This window comes from Psittacula echo, assembly GCF_963264785.1.
Source record: "Psittacula echo genome assembly, chromosome: 3".
Classification (NCBI taxonomy): Eukaryota; Metazoa; Chordata; class Aves; order Psittaciformes; family Psittacidae; genus Psittacula; species Psittacula echo.
This window is the reverse complement of record NC_137736.1, coordinates 6128440-6153297: the sequence shown is the minus strand read 5'-3', so window position 1 is coordinate 6153297 and position 24858 is coordinate 6128440. Positions and strand designations below refer to the sequence as shown.

Below are 24858 nucleotides of genomic sequence, written 5' to 3'. Positions count from 1 at the left end.
ATGATCTTTTTCACCAAGTTCCTCCTCTATTATAGATTTGCAGCAGAATTAAAGTTAGGTCTCACGGGAAGCTTTGGGATCAGATCTCAAAACTGAACCATATTAAAAGAGCTGAAAGCTCTGAAACATCTGAATATGAGCAGCGAAAGAACAGCCCCAGTTGCCACAGTCTGGGTATTAGTCTCCAAGGCAGGAGCATAACAGCGATTGTGCTAGAACAGAACTGATACACCCTGCAGGAGAGATGCAGACACAGTTCGGTGTTTCCACTACTGGTAAAGCCAGCATGCCCGGGCTTTTGTCTGTACATCTTCTATTGAAAACTTACTATTATTTTGGCCCTTGCTGGAGCAGCAGTGTACACAAATAGCAGCAGCATTTCCTTGATTTCATAGAAGAGAAAACAAAAAAGTAACTCAAACAGTAGTTTAAAAGACATATATTGCATTGGTCATTGCACTATGGACAGTCTCACTGCTGCAGCTCTACTACTGTTAGTTAATAAATGTCCCACACTATTCAGTTTCTACTAGCAGTCACAACTGGGGTTTAAGTCACCATGAAGGTCACACAGGTGGAGCTTGGAACAAAAAAGCAAGTTCCTAATACAAAAGACAAGACTCCACTTTGTAAGGCAATCATGAATACGGTTGTTATGCGATCATATAATGCAGTGATGAACTGGTATCCTCTAGCTGTTAGATGCATGACTCCTACTGCATCCTACTGCAGTTTCTTCCACACTAAGAAATTGGTATTTGTAAGTCATGCAGACTCTTGCTTTGAAACCAGTGGCTACATTCCCTGTTGCATGGAAATATAACGTATTTCTGCAATCAGGAAGCTACATTCTATTACAAGCTCCATCTACATCCTCTATGCCCATTAATTTTCTGACAATTCACAACTTATTCTAGTAGCCCAAAGGCATCATGTAACTTGCACATAGGCTGATCTACACAAAATAACACAATGCTTCCATCCCATTATTTTCTCCTGAAATTCAAATGACAGAGATCTGCGCAATGCATTTAGAGATTAAAGCCATAATGTACACAGGAAAGAAGATGTAGGAGTGAGTCCTGATATCCTCAAATAAATACTGGAATAGTTAGATGGCAAGTTTATTCTAAATTAATATTATACCAACACACACTTTATTTATCATCCTAGTCATTTACTTGATGTTTGGGACTGATAAAATTGATACCCAAGGCAGTATATTTAGTATATATAGTTTTATTGTTTCTTTTAGAAACATGAATTTTCTGTTCTGTCAGCCCCGGAAAGGGTAACAGCTTAATGTGATAAGCTCTCATTTTCAGAAACTAGCCAACTCCAGAGAAGCATAATAGTAGAACTTCAGTGCAACTGGATACTCTTGGGCCTTGTTCCATGCTATAGTGCTTTTCTTTGGCATGGCACTGGTTTCAATTCCGAATCATTCAGTAAAGAGTAGAATGCACACGTGCACCATGGAAATTTGGCAGCTCCTACATGAGGTCAGTGTGGTCAGTCCTGCCCTTGTTCTCTCAGCATAAATTCATCCCTACACTTTGGACTGACCCAAGCTCTCCATGCAGCAACTGCTCCTGACCAAATAGATGCTAATAGATGCCAATAGATGCCAAAATCACTGGTCTTACCATACATGTAGAGATGTTCTCAATTCTATAATGATCCCAGATTAGAAATGTGCTGAGGGACTTTAAAAGTCCAGGAGAATTACTTAGATTTTATGTTATTTCAAAATACCACAATTATTTGCAGTCATTGTAACTATTGCTTCAAAGCCCATTTGTGAATTTGGAACTTTTGGAATGAAAAGCACTAAGCTTTTTTTTACAGAAAGAGCAGAATGTCATCTTTCTGGAAAAGGAAAGCAATTCCGCAGGCTGAGACAGGAATATGTACGTGTGAATCTGTACTTGCTGAAGCTTAATCTCTAGGAAATGGAAACAAGGGGAAGCAGAAGACCTGGAAAATGCTGCAGACTAAACTAGGATTTTACTAGAGGAAGGCAGCAGTGCACTAATTTCAAGCAGGTAGCCAAACTAAAAACAGGCACTGCTGATCCACTGCTAAAGACTCCACTCTGAACTCTGAAGTGCAAGAATCCCTTTTGTAGACTTCTAAGCCACTGTCTCCACACACACAACTCTGCTCATGCCCTGTATTCCTGTATTGCAGCATCCTCTGCTATTTCAATCCTGGGATCTTTCTATACAGCTCTCTCAGGATAATTCCCATCTGCTACAGCTAAGCCAGTTCAATAACCAAGTCAATGCTAGTATCTATTCTGTGAGAAATACAAACTGGCCTTGGCAGGTTTCACACGTCCCTTCATTCATCTTTCTTGAGTTTTCCAGGTGTAAAGGGGATTTGCTGCACTCTGAACAGGTGAGTTCTCAAATCATCTCAAATCATCATCACAAGGAAGCAGGTGTACAGCTATTGTAAAAACCTTTGCTAATCTGGAAGCTTTCCATCAGGAAAAACAATACAGCATGATTTTCAGCTACTTACGATTATGATTTCAGCTAACAACAGTCACTACAATAACTGGCGTCCCAGCCTGAGAAGTGATTCTTGCAATGAGACACTAATAGGTGTTTTTAATTACTCAATGCTCACACACAAATCCCTAAAACTCAACCAATTCCATTCCGTTTCTGCCCGCAGCCTCTGACCTCCCGTTAGGAACCTCACTTCCAGCCGCACCAGTACCTACCCTCCGCAGGCTCCGGCAGGGAAGCCGTGCTCCCGGGAAGACATGCCGGGCTGCTCCGCTGAGTCAGCTCCCAGGTTCCCTCCTCGGGAGCCTCCTCTCCTCCTGCCTCGCCATGGAGAAGAGCACAGGCTCCCTCCCGCCTCCCCGCAAAGCCGCGGCTCCGCACCCCTCCTCTTCCTCGCAAGCCGCGCTTCAAAGGAGAGGAAGCAAAAGGCACCTGGAGCCGGGACCGGGCCCCGGCCACGCCAGCGGCACGGGGGAACGGAGAGAGGAGGGGGAGGAAGATGAGGCAGCGGAGGACGGGGTGATGACTTCCCCCCCGCGCTGCGGAAGAGCAGTTCCCCTACATCCTTTATGGGGTATCCATGGATGGTCACAACCTGCGGGAGGGCACTGCTGGGACAGCCGACCCGAAGAAGCTGTCTTCCGGGGAGTCAGTGATGGTAAGACAAGCAGTGTTGGACAAGGACAGCAGAGGGGTCTCCCATTCAACTCTCATGTAGAATAAGATCTCTTCCCCAAAGTGGGAAAAGTGAGCATCAAGGCAATCCTCCACAACTTCCGATTCTTTTCAAGGGCAGACTAAAAGGATACCAAACCTACTACCCCTTGGTATGTGGAGCTGATGCATATGAGGTACTAGAGATTTAGCCTTCCATTCAAGTAGCTCTCTGATCTAACATGTAAGCTGTTCTCTAGGGAAGCTCAAATTTTAAGGGGTCAGAAACATGTATTTTTGTTCACTCATCAAAAACTGAGAGTAAGATCATGATTTTCCATTGCAACAATACATACACTTGTGTTCAAATAGGAAAACAGCTCCTCTAGACACACTTTTTTTCCCCCTGTGATTCCAAATTTCATTCTACGGGATGATGTAATGTCTCCTCTTCGCATCAGGACCTCTAAAGGCAGCAGCTACAACCTTTTGCCAAGTGTCAGCCTCACACTGGATTTGTTCTAACTCATGAAGGGGCCAGTAGGAAATGAGAGACAGGATTTGACAGAGGAACCAGGTCTTTCTATTTCCTCTTGTCTACATTCCCCCAGCCCCGGCAAATCCGATGCTGGAGTAGGGGCTAACTAATTCAGCCCACCTCCTTGCTCCAACCCAGATGCCTCCCAGATGGGTCCAGGACACTGAATACAACAGCTGCTTTCTGCACAGGCAGTTCTTACTCATTCACCTGGATCTCTGATGTGACTGGGCCGAGGCAAAGAGCCAAGCTTGCCACTTCTGCTGCATCCAGGAAAGAGGAAGAGACATTATTTTCTGCTGTTAGAGAGGGCTGCCAGCAGTAACTACTGCCCTCCCCCATCCCAGGGTCAATATCAGCAGCGATAGCAAGCCTGGCCATGGAGAAAGCAAACTATACAGAGGCTGTTCTGCCATTCTTCGGCAGCTTGCCACTATAGACAAGAGCCAACTTTGTTTCCGTACTAAACAACACTGGGCTCAGCTTTCATTTAACCGTCTCACAGCTTTGTCTAACCTCCTGTGCGACTCCAGTTGTGTACAAAGCACTGAAGACTCACAAGCAAACCAGCACAGTTATTAAATACCCTAATTACTGATCTGATCAGCCTCCTTTAGAAATAAACATATGAATAAATCACTGCCACATGTAAGCAAATCGTAGGCCCCCTTTTCACTTACTTATAATCAAGCTAACAATTGTCACTACTTACACAAGTGATGCCACAATATCACCTAAACAAGACTTTAGTTGCACTAAGTAGATTCAGTTCCTGTTGATACTTGCATTCTTATATGACTAATTCAGTGTACTTGTAGTCCTGTGTTGTAATCCATATATTTGTCTGTATTCGCATAGATCATCATGCATTTTATAGTTATTGTGTGTTTTAGGGACTATCGCACAAGTTTCTGTTCTTTCAGGTATCTTTGTAGGTATGTTAATATATGGATTACAGTAATCGGTATCTATACCTTTTGCTGTTTTCCCAGGTTTTTTAAACAGAGTTTTACCATTCTCACAAATGCATTAGCATTTCCTCTTGCTCACATAGGAAAAGTCTATCAATTCTAACACAAAAACTGTTCTCTGCAATTTCATTAAGTCATTATGAGAACACTAGAAGGTCCACAGAAACTGTGCAATGCTACAGAAATACAGCAGCATATCCTTCAAGGATAAGCTCTTCAGGGCAGAAAGTGGTTTACTGTAATATTACACTTGATCACCACAAACTCATAGATGCACACACAGAAACATATGTGTTTTCACATCAGCTGCTTCCACAGACCTATGCACACAGCTTCTAAATATAGTACTGAGTATGCAGAGACAGCACCTCCCACTGCCCATTTGCACCCATCATTTTATGTCAAAGGTTGACAGAATCAGGGTGGGATTTCTTTGAACAGACCTTCATTCATGCCCCCACCCCCATTTCTCCAGTTTGTCTCATTTCCTACGCAGACATCTGCTCTCCCCACCTCCACTCTCTCCAACTGCTTGTCTACATAATGCAGCATAGCACGTCTTAAAACCCATACAGCCACTTTCCTGCTGAGGCTGAAACTGCCCCAAAGTCAATCCATTACACAATGCCACGCGAGCAGCAGAGATCTGAATCAGCACACTCCCCCCCCCACCCCCCCCCCATCTTTGCTCCCATTCCCTCTAGATGCAAAACATATTTAATTGGCATTGCAGGCAAGACGAGAATAAAACCAGCTAAGCTGTTCATCCCCTACCTGAGCAAGGCTCTCTCATCCCCAGCTGGTGAGCAGATGGAGACAGGGAACCCAGCTGCTCTCCTTTCCTTGCACTATCAATTATTCACGTAGGTTGCAGTGTCCTCCCTCTCCCTCCCTCCCTTTCTCTTCCGCTGCCCCCACCTGCAGATGAATGGAGGTCGGTGCTGTCATACTTGAAACTAGAGATCATTGTCGATGAAGAGCAGCCTGTGGAGCAGCTCTGCTTCTATGCAGAGAAGACTGGCCCTGGCGGAAGGGGCCAGACCGGCAGCTCCATAGGTGGAGCACGGGCAGCCCTGTGCATCTATATCCTGCTCCCTGCGCTGCTAGTCCCAGACCTGCAGGGATGACCTTTATAAAGGAGAGGTGTTTTGGTGGCTTTGGTTGCTTCCTTTTGGTTTTGGTTATTTTATTTCATTGTTATTTTGTTTTTCTCCATAGCAAAGCACAATTTTTCAGTCCTCTCAAGTATAATGAGAGTTATTTGGTGGCAGTGAGCTGGGTCGTGGAGATTCACGTGTGTGGATCAGAGTACGAAGGGAAAGCAGCAGACTGGAAATACATGAGAAATGCTTCCTTAATACTGACTTACTACCATTGCAGAGGCACTCAAAGAGGATAATCTGAGGGGACAGGATAATACATTACTTTCTGCAACACTTTTGGTAATCCTGTGTCATGAGACTGACCTGTGGATTGGAATGATTGTTAGTCACAATTTTTGTAGGTAATTAAAGAAGCTCCTATGGTACAAGTCATAGGCAATGGTAAAATGAGTTCTGGAAGATGTAGCTGAAGGCATTTAAAGCATTTTGCCTTTGTAGAGGGTTGCTACCTACAACTGTGTGAATGCTTTAGATCTGCCTCAGAGCAAAACTGGTTTTCATTCCTAGGCTAAACCACTCTATTTTGCACTGGAGTTAACTCATTCTGGTCCCATCAGCCTGCTGGGGGATCTCCTACTACGTCACGTCAAAAATACTGATTCCTTCTGTTAATTCTTCCCATGACCATAGCCATTGCAGAGGCACCATTGAGATACACACACACAAGAACCCGTATCAGGGTCCTCAAACTGTAGGTCATCATTGGCTTTTCTGCCCTATTTGACTTCTTCCATACTTGGAAAAAATATCTCCATTAATTTTACCAGAAGTCATAAATTTTCCTGAAATTACATTAAAAATAAAGTACTGTCCTGGGTTCAGCAGTAGCAGTCATTTTTCTCCTTCTTAGTAGCTGGTGCAGTGCTGTGGTTTTGGCTTTCAGCCTGGGAACAGCGCTGATAACACCGATGGTTTTAGTAAATGCTCAGTAATGTTTACTCTGACCAAGGTCTTTCTGAGTCTCGTGCTCTGCCAGGGAGGAGGGGAAGCCGGGAGAAGCAGGGACAGGACACCTGACCCAAACTAGCCAAAGAGGTATTCCATACCACAGCACGTCATGCCCAGGATGTAAAACTGGGGGCAGTTACCCGGAAGGGCTCAATCACTGTTTGGTCGGGCAGGGTATCGATGGGCAGGTGGGGAGCAGTTGTATTCTCTTCCCTTGTTATTTCCCTTATCATTATTATGGGCGGTAGCAGCAGTGATTTGTGTTATACCTGAGTTACTGAACTGTTCTTATCTCAACCCATGGGAGTTACATTCTTTCAATTCTCCTCCCCATCCCTCTGGGAGCCGGGGGGGAGAAGGGGGGGGAGAGAGAGACTGCGTGGTTCTGATTTACAGCTGGGCTTAAACCACGACAAGTACCTAATAAAAATGTTGGTATTGTAACCCCAGTTGTGAGTGAGACAACTCTTAAAAAGAGGGCACTGTAATTGTATCTGCAATTGTTTTAATTATGTTCTTCTCTTCAAAACTTCATGGATCAAGATTTGTCAGCCTTTTCCCCACAGTTACGCAGGCTGGAAATGCTTTATTTTAATAAAGAAAAAGTAAGCAGTTTGGCATGGAAACCAATAAATTCTATAGATGGAACAACAGTGAATTTCCCTGGATTTGTTTTGTGTAAGAGCTCTAAGAGCTCTGACTGAGTCTCCTGGAGCACTTACAAGACCCTTCTGTTGCGCTGACTTTTTGATGAGGTTCACTTCGCAACCTTTCCCTCTTTTGGGACATTTACAGGAATTTTATTTCCCAGTGGACCATTTTTATTAAGTTTATAGGAACCTTTTCTCTGAGATAAGAGAAAAAATTATCTTTGACGTCATTATCAAAGATATCTCAAAGCGATCATTATCAAAATATAACTTGGAGAAAATGCTCAAATGAACAAATTGAGACTTTGATCCCCTAATTCTGGTAGAAGATAATAATTCCAAAGGTTGCTGAGGAATAATGCTGTACGGATGCACGTACACAGACTGTCTAAGATAAGTTTTGTTTCCAGAAAAGCAGGCTAAGAACAAAGTGTGGTAAAACTCAATAATGTAAGAAAATTGGTATTGTAAGTATTAGAAAAGCAGTCTTGTTTGGCTTTTCAGTAAACAATGGATTATCAGTACCTATATATCTACCTGCAGATACAGAAGCATAAATGTATGCATTTTATTCTGGATATTAGATCCATACTCGACTCATTGTGTGACTATTCTGGTATTTTACAATTTTAAATCAGTGTTATCATAACCTGGTTCATAAAATTATAACATCCTGCCATTTCTACAAGCCTTTAAATCACCCTTAAACTGACTGGGGCTTCATGTTTTGTCTATAAAGAATCTAGAAGAAATTGTTTCCATGTAAGTACTAACAAGTCATGTTTCCTTGCCACGTTTATTTGCAGATGTCACAATACATTATTATTACCACTACTCTACATATGGATAAACTGGCACAGAGAGACCCTCACTGTTACCCACGGCCAGAAAGAGGAAACAGCTCAGGGTCTGTCAAAACAATCGTATAAACAGCTTGAGACACTTGCAGACTACACTGACACCAAGACAATTCCACTCGGACCAGCCTGCTGATCCAGGTGACATCCTGCTAGTCAGGTGCAATGAACTAGTGTTCAATGAACTAGTGCTAGTGCTGGTGCAATGAAGCCGACTGCAATAAGTGGCCAGGGGTGGAAATGGGCTATGGCAGGACTCCCTTTTTTTGCAAGTAATAGAATGATGAACTGACCCTTGAAACTGCCTCACGAACCTCCTGTCAGAGCCCCTAGGCAAAAATGCAGTTGATTTTCAAGCTTTAAGCAATGCTTTCTGCTAGTAGAACTTAATGATATGAGAAATACGTATTATCTGTCAGTAGCGTATGAATTGGGGGAGATTTTGACTGTGTGTATGTGCACAGCAGAAGAACAAGAGGTAACATTCAGGTTGCACCAACGAAAATTTCAGCTATCCGTATGGAAAAATTTGTTCCTCTCATGAGGGTTGTTCAATATTGGGAAGAAGTGCCAAGAAAGACTGAATAATCTCCATTCTTGGAGACCTTCAGAAGTATGGATGAGGCCCTGAGCAGCATGGTCTAGCTTTGAAGTTGTCCATTTTGTGTAGGGCAGTTGACCTAAATGAGATCCTTCCATCCTAATTATGCTATGGTGTTAGAACACCTGTGGCAAGGAATGTTCAAAAGCTCAAAGTTCATCATTTCAGTACAAAATGAGGGGCTTCAAGTTCAGCAGTGTATCAGATCATAACCGAGTTCAAATTCTTCACTGGTTTTCACCCTGAAGTGATCAGGTTTTCTAATCCTTCAGTGGGTAAGGATCTTCTTGGCATATGTAAGAGCACTGAATGTCAGAGAGAGTTTGTAGCATCCAGCAGGTCCTGCCCTGGAAGTGTATCACAGGTGCTCAACAAGAGGATAGCTCAGGCAGATGGCAAAAACAAGGCATGTGAGGCCAGCTCTAGCAGAGGAAGGCAGCCCCAAGAAGCTCATATTTTGCAGGCACTAGTGCATTACCAGTATTATAATCATGCCTAAGAGAAAAGATTTAGCTCCTGGGCTTTACTGCACAATCAACTTCATGATTGTCTCTAACCAATAATTGTAAGAAATACCTTCTGCATACTCTTAGTCAGCCCAGTCCCTCAAAAGCAGTAATATACGGACATACAAAGCCAGTTCATGTCTGTGAATTACATGTGAAATCAAGGCAGAGACATGAAAGGATTGCCAGAGTCATGTTAAAACAGATGGATGGACAGACATTTTTGGCAGCAGAGACAAGCCCTTGAAGTGAGGGAAGGCTCAAGAGCACATAGGTGAAGATAGGGACCTTGCCTAGGTTGGGTCAACAAGTTTAGCAGTGTGCAGCAATGAAATGCTATTCAAGCTAGGGGAATAATACTGGTCTAATCCAAACAAAAGGATAGGGCACACATGCAAAGTTTTTGTGCTGTGTATGTACCCACAAGTTTCCAAACTGGCACTGGGACTGCTAGGAAGATACACGGGATGGGGAAGAAGGGAAGTCAGCCCTGGAGGGTCAGTGCAGGTGAGGACAACGAGGGAATGCCAGGATGGAAAGGCAATCAGACAAGTTTCTTTTGCAGAGTTAGGGATAAAGCTGCTCTCAGCTTCTATCTGCAGATATTATGATTTAGAATCATAGAATCATAGAATAGTTAGGGTTGGAAAGGACCTTAAGATCATCCAGTTCCAACCCCCTGCCATGGGCAGGGACACCTCACACTAAACCATGGCACCCAAGGCTCTGTCCAACCCAGCCCTGAACACCAGCAGGGATGGAGCATTCACAACTTCCCTGGGCAACCCATTCCAGTGCCTCACCACCCTCACAGTAAAGAACTTCCTCCTTAGATCCAATCTAAACTTCCCCTGTTTAAGTTTGAACCCATTACCCCTTGTCCTGTCACTACAGTCCCTGATGAAGAGTCCATCCCCAGCATCCTTGTAGGCCCCCTTCAGATACTGGAAGGCTGCTCTGAGGTCTCCACGCAGCCTTCTCTTCTCCAGGCTGAACAGCTTCAATGTTCTCAGCCTGTCTTCATATGGGAGGTGCTCCAGTCCACTGATCACCCTCGTGGCCCTCCTCTGGACTTGTTCCAACAGTTTCCTGTCCTTTTTATGTTGAGGACACCAAACATAATCTGAATAATCTGAATCAGATGGGATTATTCCCCACAAACACCTCCTGTCAGCCTGAAACGGATGGGAGCAAAGGGGGTTAAAGCAGCCTCCAGTAGGAGGGGTAGCAGGGAACGGCTCCTGTCAGACCCCATCAAGCTAGGGAATCCCTGGCGCCAGGACACCCAGATGACCCTCTTCTGGCAGGAGACCCCTCCTTTGGACGGGATGCCGTGAAGTTGGAAAGTTGCTGCCGTCTCTTTAAGAGTCGGAGCAGCTGCTTATTAGTGTGGACGGCACGATCCGCTGCGGTGCGGGCGCGGGGTAGGGAGCGTCCCCAAACTACCGTGCTCTAAACACGTTAGGGAAACCCGATGGGACTTACACCCCGGGGCACGAAAGATCACTTGTAAGCACATGGGGAGCTGATGATGATTTAGACTTGATCAACACCTGAAATGTGATTTCTGTGAAACGTTTCTATTCCTTTTTTCCACTGAAGGAGGCTGCGAGACAGCTGAGTAAAATCTCTGCCCTATGCTCAAGGCACAAAGTAAGAATGAGGCCCCATTCTAAAAGCATTCGTCCTCCGGGAAACCTGCAAACAGATTTATTTAAAGTCACAGTGTAAAGGTTTGTAGCAACTGGAAACTGACCTGAGACTACCTGAATCAGAGGTCAGCTCCTCAGCTAGGAGAACAGTCCCCTTGCTTCCCCTTTCCTTGCTATTATTGCTCAGTAGAAGAAAAGCATACAGTGCCCTTAGTTCAGGAAGGGGAGGATATTGTGACTTCCTGGAATCAGGGCAGTAAACAATGTGCAGGCTGTTCACAATGAATTTCCTCAAGAGAATTGCCTGAAAAAGCACCTACTGATTACTCAACGAGGATGGGCCACCTGGAAAAATAGGTTATGCAGAGACAAAATAATGGATCATTTCTTTGCTAACCAATAAATGACATATGAAGAGTAAGGAGGGTCTAGTAGTGTACAACAGCAGGGAACAGCCAATACTGACTTAGACAAATACCTGGCAGATATAATGTCATAAAAATAATCACGGTATTCAGTAAGAAAACGTCTACCACTTAGGAACCATACACTAACTCTAAATTAATACCTAGAAATGGAATCATAGGAAATCTGTTCATGGAGAAATGTGGGGGATTGTGTGAATGACTAAACAGACATCCTACTGTGTTTGTACAGTACGTATCACAATAGAACACAGTTCCAATTGGCATGGGCTGTACAGTGTAAATATACATATATTCATAAAATACATAATATACCCTATCAGCCCTGCAGTAAAACTGGATCTTTGGCTTCAAGTTCACTTATTACAGACATGTGCTCCCTAAACTTTCTGGAGTATTGTCAGACAACGTCTCACAAAACAGTGTTTCCACATCAAACTCCAATGGCAGAACAACTAATGAAAAATGAGCCTGTGGACCAATTTGTTCAGCACCTCACTGGCCTGGTAGCACTAAGAGGACAAACAACTGAGCACCACTGGAAAATCAGCCTGCATAGAGCACAGTTTATAGTAAGAATCCAGTAGAATTCCTAGACTGCAGGGAGCTGAACTGCTACATCAAAGACATCCTAGTAGACTGCATTGAAACTGTCCTGTGTTGTCATTTAACCCCAGCCAGCAATTAAGCACCACACAGCCACTCACTCACTCCCTGTCCTGGTGTCACCCAGTCCTTTTACTACGGTAATTTCTAGTCAAAACATCTCCATTTAGAGGGCCACAATTCACAAGAAGCCTTGCCTTTGGTTTTCTTTTGTTTGGAAACATATTTGCAGTCAAATTCTACACTTGTTTGACCTTCCAGTTACAACACTACCTGTAAGAAAACCAGCCTGCAAATCAACAAAATGTAAAATAGGAGCATAAAAAATAATCTCTGAAAAGATCTCTACAAATCTTTTAATGATTCGTATTTTGGTCTTAATTGTATTAAACAAGCCATATACAGTTTGCATGGAAATTAATGTAGTTCTGCCTTCTCCAGCCCCATGATGAAGTGTGTTGATCTGGTAGAAACTCATGTTGCCAGTTTCATGTACTTCAGGTTTGGGATTGTAGAAACTGTGAGACACACTTAACAAAGTTCACTGTAGCTGGGCTGCCATGCAAGGACACTTCAGGGTAGAGTTTCAACAGGAAAGCAGAAGCAAGAGATGCAGGAAGCTGTAGTACTCAATATGAGCAAACACTTGTCAGGGATTTTGCGTTAATAAAGATCAGTGCATCATTTGTCCTTTAGAGTGCTCATAGGAAATTGGACAAATCACCTTCACTTCCACACGTTTCTCATTCTGCCCTATCCCCTGCTTTGCAAATATAATTTCAAGAACAGCAGGCGAACGTGGCATCACCAAGGAAGCAGAGGAGTCAGCTCTTATCATGAAGGCCCTTTATCTTCTCTTCAGATGGCTAAATATACATCCCATCGCAGTGTCTGAAACAGAAATTTAGGAAGTCTTGATGACAGCCAGAGTTGTTGCTGAGTAGCTTGATGAACAGGGAAATCAGGGTAAATACAGCAACACCAAAGACTTGGAAACAATAGCACCATCAAAAGCTTGGAAACAAGAGCACCGTCAACGACTGAGAAGCTTCATCAGTATCAATGGAGACTTGTCAGTATTGATGGATTTACAGCAAGGTGTAGACTGGAAACTTGTGAGAGGTCTGGGTGTGTTGCAGTGCCACAGTTTGAAGTGTGAGAAGTAAAGGGTCATATAATGGTGATTCAAACAAGAGATTATTATCCCTTTTTTATTTCAACAAGTGAGACGAAATTTAGAAGAAGCAGGGAGGAACAGAGGAGGCAGTGGGCAAGAGCAGATAGCTCATCAGTAGTTCCAATGTATTCAAAGAAGTCTCTTCAGCCCAGTGTCAGTGAGAGCTTTTCACAGTTCCCACTGGCTCCTGAAACACTCTGACATCTTCCATCTGTAAGGAGTTTCGCAGAACAGGCTTATGAATCAGAGGTTGCCAGTAGCCAGTAGACGTGACAACTCTTCTCAAGAAACAGTGTCGCCGTCACATGAATCATCTTTGGCATCCAATATGATTCAGAACATTCAGAACAACACAGATGTCCTAAATTATGACCACCCTATCCTGAAATTCTCTGATATTCACAGAAAGACCCTTCGCAACCAGTCATCACTTTTCTTGTGAATACAAATATGATATGGAACAAGCAGACTTGCAGTTATCACCATTAATAAATTCTCTCAAAGCCATCAGTTCAACCATATATACACACATTGAGTGTTCTGGTCATTTGTTGCCTACAGTGAACAAGAAAGCTATCTCTTCAGAACAGAAGCCTTCATAAAACAGAGTTTCCCTTCACAAACAACAGGAGCTGCAGTATCACCACTGCTGCTGCCTCAGGAGAAAGCAAAAGTGATGTCCTGTTTTCACAGCACAGCTTACAAACAGCAGCCTGGTCTGCCAGTGATGTGGCATGGTGTTGATGCAGGCACTGTCCCTGCAGCTGATGGCTGACCTTGGAAACAGTCATTCACCACACAGCAAAAAAGCCATCCAAAACATCTTCACAATGCCATGCTACAGTGGTGCAGGATAACTCTCCAGATGCCATACAAACTGCAATACTGCAAGACATGATCATGGCACATATCAGAAATATGTTATAATGTGCTCTTGCTAATTTGGCAATGCCCATTAGAAGTGCAAATCCATGCCAGGACTGGATAAAACCTGCATGGATCACTAGATAGACTGACAGCTCACACATGGAACCATGCCAGGATAAAAGTTACATTCTTTTCAGCTTACGTGTCTGTTTGCTTTCATGAAGTAAGGAAGAAAGTGCTCTTTCATTGACTCCTGTGAACACCCCATTTGCATGAATGTAACTGAAATGTAACACCCATTTGTCCTGAGGCAGAAAAAGGAACCACATCAAGCTTCTCCTCTCTGATGTACACTGCCTTTGTGGCACATGGCTGGAGCAAAGCACAGTGAAAACTACCGCTAAAACTAGTGCTGAAAGAGTGTTGTGTTTGAATGGAGAATATATAGTGAAGAAAAAAAAAAAAAGGATCACTTATAGATGCAGATTTCAAGCAAAAATTGCCTTTATTAAAATAGATTTTACTAACTTTTTTCTTTCCTGTTTCTTTTCTTACCAAGTTATCTCTCTCTGGCCTTCCATACTTGTGGCCATACTGGTGTTTCCTGCGTGTTTTTGTGACTGTTAGTTTACTAACCCAACAGAAGATAGAATTCATTTTCCTTTTTCCTGGTTAGTTTTAAGCCCTGTTAACAATCAGAACATGTCAGGGAGGGGTCCAGTGCGTAACAGGTTTGGCAATCTAAGCAGCAAGAATAGGCCACTGGGACCAAGGAGGAAGATAGGGAATGGGAATTCTGTGGCAACTACACATTAACTTCTCTCACTGCATCTTCATTCATCCTTTGGCTGAAAACTTTCCCATTTTTGGAATGGTGAAATTACATCTGGAGAAAAGGAATGCAAATACTGTTCCACAGTGAAGCAGCTCAGCATATACAGGTCTTACTTTCTCTTATTTCCAGAAACACCTTGTACAGTCTAGAATGACAGCAAATGATCTTCCTGTGTTCTTTCAACTATCCTCAATTGATTTCTTCATTTCATCTTGCAGCTGTTTCTTTCTGCTCACTTGTTCTTTCTACAATAGGTATGCCACTTGATTCTTTCACCATATTCTAGCAGCAAGATCTGAACTGTTCTCCGTCTTCACCTTTAGCCACAGCCATCTACTCCTCTCTCTGATCCACATTAGGAGCTCTAAACTGGCAAAAAAAAAGAGAAGTCACTGTAGTATTCCATTTAATAGCATTCTAATCACGTGGGTGAATTCTTACACAAGAGTGCGTACTGCCAATTTTAATCCTATGTACAGTAACCTCTGATTTTTCATCAGTAGAAGTACTGCAATGCGCAGAGTTTCTACACAAGTACAGAAGGTCCTCCAACAAAACGTAAATAATATAGACCAGACTGAGCTCTGTCATGAAACTAAACCAGCTGCAGAAAGCTTTACTGATGCTAATGAAACCTCATGGTTTTAAAGCCCTGGCCCTAAGGAGAACTCACAATAAAAAGCTAAAGCAAAACATGATGTAAATGAATTTAAAACACTGTAAGAGGAGATAAAACCCCTCATATATCACATCGTTGGTAAACGCTTGGTACTTAGCCATCCTTCTCACAGCAGAAACAGAGGCTCTGCTTTATTAATTTTAAATACTTAGGAACTTTAGGTGTGCAGACAGCTCTGGAAACACTTGTCACCTTAAACATGACTCCCCACTTTCAGGAAAGAAAAGTCTATTAGTTGGGCACAACATAACAAGTGTCTCTGACTCAGTCCCTTAGTCGAGTCTCTTAGTAGAGTAGATTTACGTTTTTTAGCTATCCCTGGGACTGTTAGAATCATAGAATAGTTAGGGTTGGAAAGGACCTTAAGATCATCAAATTCCAACCCCCCTGCCATGGACAGGGACACCTCCCACTAAACCATGCCACCCAAGGCTCTGTCCAACTAGTTGAGGAACTAGTCACAGCAGTAGAAGCTCTCTTTGCAATATCAGTCCTTCTGTGACCACATCTCAACCTTGATGTACAGAGAAAAGCCACTGCAGGTAGAAGGCAGCCATGCCAAATAAACCCCACCATACAGTGACTACACATACGCTAACTTTCAGCTCTTGTCCTGTAAGAACTGGAATAAGCTGGAAGACAAAAAGAGGTTGCCAACTACCACGAAATGTATGAACATTCAACTATGGCAGGTCAAGCACAACTGCGTCTCTTAAAGTTACACACTGGTTTTTTGAACATCTGAGCATAGGCATAACTTCCCTTGGGTTTTGATTTCTCCTTTTCAAGACATTAGACTTGACCAGAAACATATCAACCATAGTTCATGGCTGCCCCGTGACCTGTGTAATGATGCAATGTAATGGTACTCCTGAACAGAAAAATCCACATCATATTTCACAGAAGTGACTAAGCGGAACCTAGGAGACAAAAGGAGACGTAGACAGCACAGGGAAAGGTGGTTCAGTAGCACTTTGTCCCCAGTACTTGCTCAGGCTCTTAGAAATTGCTTCAGGACAAGGTTATAGGGAAGACTAGACACGGTGATTTCAGAGAGATTAATTGTGCTGTGGTATGTACGTCACAAGCCCTTGGGAACAAAGTAAGCTTCTCTGCAGACTGAGCTGATAAGTGAGCTTACTGTAGGTACTAAGTTAATTAGTAGGAGTCTGGGCAGAAGGTAGAGTAGATAGTGAGATGAAGCAAGAGAAAGGTGAAATGCTTCCCAGAGACTGAAAGAAGAATGAAGATCAACAACAGGAAGAAAGAAAGGATAAAAAAAGTGCTCTTAACTAAAGGAATCTGCTGTTAAATGAAGTCTGATCCCCATAGCATGATTGAACAACAGAAAACAGACTGGTATAAAGAAAAATGGAGGCTTCAATTCATTTTTCGCATAGTCTTTAATAATTCTGATAGACCTTGAGCTGCCTGGTCCCCTGAGTTGGAGGACCATGAGTGTGGGAACAGTAACTTCCCATTTGTGAACACTGAAATTGTAAGGGACCAGCTGTACCAGCTACATGTACTTAAGTCCATGGGGCCAGATGGGATTAACCCCAGAGTACTGAAGGAGCTAGCGGATGTTATGGCAAGACCCTTCTCGATCATCTACCAAAGGTCTTGGAAGGTCCCTGCTCACTAGGGATAACTGCTCACTAGTTATTCCATTAGCATAGTTATGCTATTACTATGGCAGCATCCTTCTGGACAAGTTGCCCAGCTGTGGTTGAATGTGTCCAGAGGAGGGCAACAAAGCTAGTGAAAGGGCTGGAAGGAATGTCCTATAAGGAATGGCTAAGGACTTCGGGTCTACCTAGTTTCAAGAAAAGGTGGCTGAGGGGAACTTCATTGCTTTCTACAGCTTCCTGAGGAGGGGAAATAGAGTGGGAGGCTCTGATCTCTTCTCCCTGACATCTTGGATGCATGGGAATGGTTCAGAGCTATGCCAGGGGGAAGTTTAGACTGGACATTAGAAAGCATTTCTTTACTGAGAGGGTGGTGAAACCCTGGAACAGGCTTCCTAGAGGGGTGTTGATTCTCCAGGCCTGTCAGTGTTCAAGAGGCATTTGGACAATGCCCTTAACAACATGCTGTAAGTTTTGGTCAGCTCTGAATTGATCAGGCAGTTGGACTAAATGATTGCTGTAGATTCCAACCGACTGAAATGTTCTGTTCTGTTACGCTATTCTACTCTATTCTGTTCTGTTCATTCTTTTTCAGACACGCACTAAAGGTTCAGATGGTAACAGACCTCACAAAGTAATTCAGTACCTGTTCTGTCGCTTATCAGTACCCCTCATTCCCAGATACATCAGGGCATAAAAAGGAATTTAACTCATCCCTCTGTGAAATAACAAACCATTGCCTCCTTTGTAAAATCAAATGGGATAAAACAGCATGTGACAAACAGCACGCAACCAGGATCGAAAAATGCGCAGATTTCTATTTTACAGAACTCATAAGAGTTACGTGCGGGCCATGTGACATGGGCTGGGCCAGCAGCCGTTCCTGCTTTGTGAGGCAGAGATCAAGATTCCCCTGGTTCGCAGGGCGGTGGTGGTGGAAGAACATAGTTTTCAGGGCGGTTTCTCTCACTAAAGTAAAGCAGACCAAACAGATCCGACACAGGTAAGCACTCCCCCACTGCTCACTCCTCCCTCTTTCCTCAGGAGTTTCCTGCTTGCGTGCGATAGACCTAGAAGAGCTGCAAAAGAGTAGAAGGCATGTGAACGTCTAGAAATTGCCTTGGATTAAGAACCTGGAAAAACAAGGTTTCCCACTCAAAACTCATACAACGGCATCTTCCCACCATTCAGCAGTGGCTGGCTTTTAGTTTCAAAAGAAATCTTCATTACCTCCCTAGAAGAAAACTCAAAAGGAGGGAGAGTTTTTACCAGTGTCCCATCCTCAGGTCAGAAGGAAAAGAAGCAAGGACAAAAAGCTTGCACATTTTTCCTTGTGATGAAGAGAGAAGGTAAAACATGACTGTTTCTACCTACCGAAACCTGTCTCTGGTAAGTAAATGCTGAAAAACAATGTAGTTCTTCTTCTGGCATTTGTGTATATATATATATGTATCTATGCTCTAACAGGAGAACACATACTTTGTGTGCAAAAGCACACAATGTAACATGTACGTATATGTTTGTTAGGAGATGCGTTCTCATAAAAATGCCCATTGTGTCATGCTTTTGTCATGCTGTTGTCATGCTTTTTGACACTGTCTTCATCAAAACAGTGGGATATGCATAGGTTAGTTTAACACATGCAAAGTGACATGCAGAAATTGTTGAATACAGATCCCTGGTATGTGTTCCATATTGCCTGCACATAGTGCAACTGCTGTCTCCTTCCCAGAGATTGGGTTTGGAATGGGGGACAGGAGGGGCTCTCGTGCCTGAGGATGGTGCAAAAAAATCACATCAACAGAGAAAGAACTGACGATATAGGCAAATATTCAAACACATGCCTACATTTTGCAAAAACAGACATACCCCAGCTACATCTAGAACCTAAAGTAACGTTATTGCTATAATGCTACACTGAAGCTAGGCGTTCTGTTTACTAGAGCAGACAGCCCCATTAATAAGGCTACTTTTCTTCCAGGATCTGAACTAGTATCTGAATGTTTGCTATGCAATGTACCAATGTCCTAGAACTAACCTTTAAATTCTGTGTTTCACTTTAATAATAACCACAAATCTGCATCCTAGACTGCTCTAAGTTCTATTAAGAAGCCCTGTTTAGATAAGCCTGGCAATAAGTGCTCATGGTCTATTTATGCATTTTAGGTCTGTGTGTCCAAATGCTCCCATTATTTAGTATGCATTCACATAGGAAATTCTAGTACATTTACACTGGCATGCATTTATGCGTGTGTTTCCCCAGGATATTATGTATGTGCATAGCTGCATGTTCTCATGATGGCATGTACTTGAGTATGTATGTTCTTATTTTGGTCATGATAATTATGACTTCTGTTTCATGTTGAAAAAACTATTCCATCTTCCACAGATGTCTGTCCCCTTAACTGCTCATCTGTTTTCAAGTGTCTGCTACCAGCATCTGTACTGCCATGTGGTTAGAGACACAGTGGAAGAACATCCGCCAAACCTTGTTGCTTCTTTTCACTGCTGCTCTTCTCGTTGGGGTCACCATGCTGGCCATTTCATCCAGCATCAATCCAGTAGGCTATTTTTTCCTAGGGGTAGGGGGAGTGTGCCTGATCGGCTATTTGCTGAGTGTGTTTGTTGAGTGTTACCTGAGGAATCGACAGCGACATGACGCAAATGAGATAACCCCAAACAGGCAAAACCAAGCAGGGTAAGCAGCAACCTTGTTATTCCTCTTACTTTAACTCTCTCTCCTCAATCATGGCCATTTTACATATTGTTTTGCTGTCTTTCTCCTAGGACACAAAACACAGACTCTATTCCAGAAGTCTGAAGTTCTTTTCCATAGTTTTCCTTCATTCTTCAGGTGGAGGTTGCAAATGTCTCTGCCACGCATGTCCTGCATCCTGTCCAATATATATTTTCTTCCCCCCAGGAACTGATCCACTAACAATTTCCAAGGTTAAACAGATCCAGGCCCAGTTTTATGTTTCTTTGAGTAATTAAGTCTTGCCAAACAATGAGTCAGACAAGGAAAAAGAAAAACTGCTGAGGCAATACTGAATCTTAGCTGGGTTTAGCTCTATAAACCTTATCTCTAGAGCAAGTGTTCCTCGGCAAACTTTTAGAAAAGAACCTGTAACTGCGTGTGTTTCCAGTCTTAAACATCCAATTGCATAGTAATAAACCCTGATTTTGAGAGGCTCTGAATTCCTCCACATCTTTTTGGCTTCATGCACGTTTGCAGGTTCTCAGCGTCATCTAATTTTAACCCCTATTTACCTACTGTAGTTGGAAGAGTTTACTTGTAGCTTTGCTTCCTTGTCTGTGTATTCCAGATAATCATTATCACATCCATAAATGACTTGACATTCTTAAATACAGGGTTTGTAAGAGGGCAAAATATTATTGTGTTTCTTTTTAGAAGGAGTAAGTAAAAAGGAGTCTATATTGAGCTTTGCTAGCTTGGGAACTTACTAGAACAAAATGAGTATGTTTATTTAAAAATACAACCTAAACAGGAAAACGTTTCTAAAATAACATTTTTCTCTGCAGATACTCTTTTTAACACAAAATAATTAGTCTTTTTTAAACTAAATGAAAATACTTGGGCTTTTTTCCTTTTAAAAATAGACAAACATTGAGCTAATGTATTAAAAAAGCAAGGTCCTGTTTTATTCCAAGAAATACTTAGCAGTAATTCTTAATAATAAATTTTAACTGGTAGGAGATTTAAAATGAGGGCCATCAAGCCAAACCTAGGACACTGATGAACAGTGTGGGTTTCCTCACTTATTCCAGAGAGTGTGGATGAGAACGGGTGAGCCATTCTCTAGAACATGAAGCAAGATACTAAGTTAGCTGTACAAGTGAGCTGATCCAGTGGCAGAATATCACATACAACAATGCCTTGTGAGATATACTGTCTCAGCCCCATCTATTGATTGGTCTCAATAGTACATTATCTGGACTACCTGCTTCTGCGTAAACTAAGCAGTAAAATAATCACTGTAACTGCCATTCCTCTTTTTGTGCATAGGGTGAATGCTGCCTATGAAGCACCCACCTATGAGGAAGTGATGACCATGTCAGTTCCAGCAATATGGACAATTGCATCCAATCCAGGCTTAGTACCCTCGCCACTGAATGAGCCTCCTCCTTACAACGTAGTTACTGAATCATCCACCCAAGAAGAGATGATGGTGGAGGCTCTCAGGGTGTCAGTGGCATCAGACACAATGCGCACCTCTGAGACAGACCCAGGACCCAGGATGCAGTTGCAGCTCGTGCTGCCCCCAAGACTGCAGCGGTTTGTTTCGGATATCCATGAAGTGAAAGGTGTTGAAGACAGGTTTGAACCGCTGGAGCCACTTACTCCACCACCTGCTTACGAGAGTGCTGTCAACGATGATGTCTTTGAAGATGCCTTCCAGCCCTCCATATTATGATTCATTTCACCTTCTAGCAAAGCAGAACAAAATCCTCTGCCCAATACAGAATGCTCCCAGAGGGAAGGTGAAAGAGCTGAGATTTTTCACACCAGAAACTGTAGAAATTTGCCTCACCATTCTTTGAACCAGAGCTGAGCTACCGACACAGCTTCTGATGTCACTAGAATCTTTTGCACAAAATACAAACCAATGCAATACCACAATGCTTTGTCTTGGCAGATACATAAAACCACTGGGAGGAAAGCCGTGTTAGACCTGGCAACAATTCTTAAAACTGCAGATACACCTTTATGGGGAGGAATGCGAATCCTGAGAAAAGGTTTTCCGAAGGACCTCTGAAGAAGGACTGTAGGATGCAGCCAGGAGAAGTTGCCTGGGAAAGGGGAGAAATAGAAACAGCATGAAGTAGATTCTGCTTGTGCATTACGAACAGCTTTGCAATCATCAGTCACCCTAAAACCCCTACTGAGAGACTGAGGCTGTAGCTCCCCCGAGTTGCTGCTTTGCAGCAATACAAATTTATAGTCTACACTGTTTGTTGCTACCGCTCTGCTGCACTTGCTGGGCATCCTCTGCTGTGCTCCACTGCAGTGTGACTGAGGGGAGGGGATGGCTGTCTTCATCTAGAAGCTGGCACTACCTCATACTTGTCTCTTGGGATTGAAAAGCTGATGGCAAGCATGGCACCATGAAATTATTTCAGTCCTTCACAAGGTTCTCACCTCCCACAGCCCGCAGTGGTGGACAAGAGGGACATAATAGCAGCTTTCTTCCTGTAAGAGGAGCCGGCAGTGGGATATGTACACACATACATGTCCTCTGCCTCAACCACTACTCTTTGCAGCTCTACAGGAGGGTGTATTTTTCCACTGTACTACAGGCCCAAACAGATGACTCGAGATAACTTTATTGTTATCATGGCAAGCATTTGCACCTCCAGCTCTCCGTAATGCCACCATGCATGGAGGCTTCTCTCTGGACTCTGCAAAGGGCCAGTCCATCTGCCAAGGCCACAGCTGCAGCACAGCACCCTGGAGAATAACAGCTTTGAGGCACGTGTGGTGTTCATTGTGGCTCTAGGCTGGACTCAGGTTCCAGCTCTCACTGATCAGTGATGCTGTGTGGTCGTTTACAATGGTAGAGCTAACCTGACAGGCTCTGCAGCGTTAAAGTGGTCTGCAGCATGCAAAGAGACATTCATGTCTGGTGAGTGTCCAAATATAAACAATGAAATAAGGTGGTCCGAATCTCTTTATGAAGGAGAGCAGCAATGATCAAAGCTGTGTCTCATATGACTGCATCACCTTTAATTCATATGAGAAACCATCAAACCACAGGCTGGAAGCAAATAAATTATTTCTTATTGTTTGATTCTTTTAAGACCAAAGAAAGAAAAAAACCCAAACCTTTTTATGTTGTTTATAAATAAACCGCATTAAAAATACCTGGTGGCATCTTTAGTTTTTCCTCCCAAAAGAAACACCCCAGAAAGCCATGCTTTTGCCTGCATTCAGCTTATCTGATAATCTTGGCTTAGAGTTTAATTTCTAAATCTACAACTGAATCACATTAATATCATTAATGATGCAGCTATGATGATACCATTATCTTAGACTAAGATATAAATCTGCTGATAGAGGCAGTGTGATTTCTTTAAAGCCAAACACTTGGTGCATTTCCCTCCTATATCTGCAAACACAAAAGAACAAACCACAATCAAAAACAATACAGGTATACCATGCAGTAATAGAAACAGAGCGTAAACTGGGCCATCCAGGACCTTTGTGAGTGCACCTAATTGCCAGGAGTCAGGAAGACATTCAGGCAGCCAGCACAGACAAAAACTGGTCAAAACAAAGGCCAAAATGTCACCAGTTTTGATCACTGGGATACGTATCTCTAAGTTATTCAAGCCTTTGGACTTGTGTTAAGTTTTAGCATGTGAAATTCCTGTGCACCAAGGAACAACTATCTGAAGCTTTACACGACAAGAGCTGTAAATTTGCTTTTGCTAAAAGGATTTTCATTTGCTTTTCCCTTCATATTTCAAGTGTACTCTGCACAACTCACGTGCTCCCTTCTCTCATTTAACTACAGAACATTACTTGAGCTCTTTATAAAGGAGCGTGACCAGCAGGTCGAAGGAGGTGATCCTGCCCCTCTACTCTGCTCTCGTGAGACCTCACTTGGAGTATTGTGTGCAGTTCTGGTGTCCTCAACATAAAAAGGACGTGGAACTGTTGGAACAAGTCCAGAGGAGGCCACGAGGATGATCAGGGGAGTGGAGCACCTCCTGTATGGAGACAGGCTGAGAAAGTTTGGGCTGTTCAGCCTGGAGAAGAGAAGGCTGCGTGGAGACCTCATAGCAGCCTTCCAGTATCTGAAGGGGGCTTATAAGGATGCTGGGAAAGGGAGCTTCATCAGGGACTGTAGTGATAGGACAAGGGGTGATGGGTTAAAACTTAAAAAGGGGAAGTTTAGATTGGATCTAAGGAGGAAGTTCTTTACTGTAAGAGTGATGAGGCACTGGAATGGGTTGCCCAGGGAAGTTGTGAATGCTCCATCCCTGGCCATGTTCAAGGCCAGGTTGGACAGAGCCTTGGGTGCCATGGTTTAGTGTGAGGTGTCCCTGCCCGTGGCAGGGGGTTGGAACTTGATGATCTTAAGGTCTTTTCCAACCCTAACTATTCTATGATTCTATGATTCTATCAATTTCAGCTGATTTCAGCTGAAATGTGTGTTAACAAGAGACATAATGAAAAATCTATACAAGAAATCCAACCAAAAAAAAAAAAAACAAACAACAAAAAGCCAGTCACAGAACTGGCATGTTTGCAAGGAAAGCTGCATACCTGATATACTACCCACACACAGCACCGCTCTCATTACTCTGATGTGCAAGACTAATCCCTTCTGCCATGCCTCTCGCCTCCAGGTCACAGAATCCCAGACTGGTTTGGGTTGAAGGGACCTCAAAGCTCATCCAGCTCCAACCCCCCGCCACAGGCAGGGACACCTTGCACTAGAGCAGGTTGCTCCAAGCCCCTGTGTCCAACCTGGCCTTGAACACTGCCAGGGATGGGGCAGCCACAGCTTCTCTGGGCACCCTGTGCCAGCGCCTCAGCACCCTCACAGGGAAGAGCTTC

The 24858-nt window shown here is 43.3% G+C and overlaps 1 protein-coding gene across 1 annotated transcript; it reads left to right on the top strand.

The window, feature by feature from the left end:
* Window positions 1–19723: 19723 nt before the first annotated feature.
* Window positions 19724–21709, top strand: TMEM139 (transmembrane protein 139; the record flags this gene model as incomplete). Its single annotated transcript, XM_080612702.1, has 2 exons — window positions 19724–19971; window positions 21301–21709. 2 exons carry the CDS (start codon window positions 19724–19726, stop codon window positions 21707–21709), a joined length of 657 nt encoding a protein of 218 aa, XP_080468828.1.
* Window positions 21710–24858: the final 3149 nt, after the last annotated feature.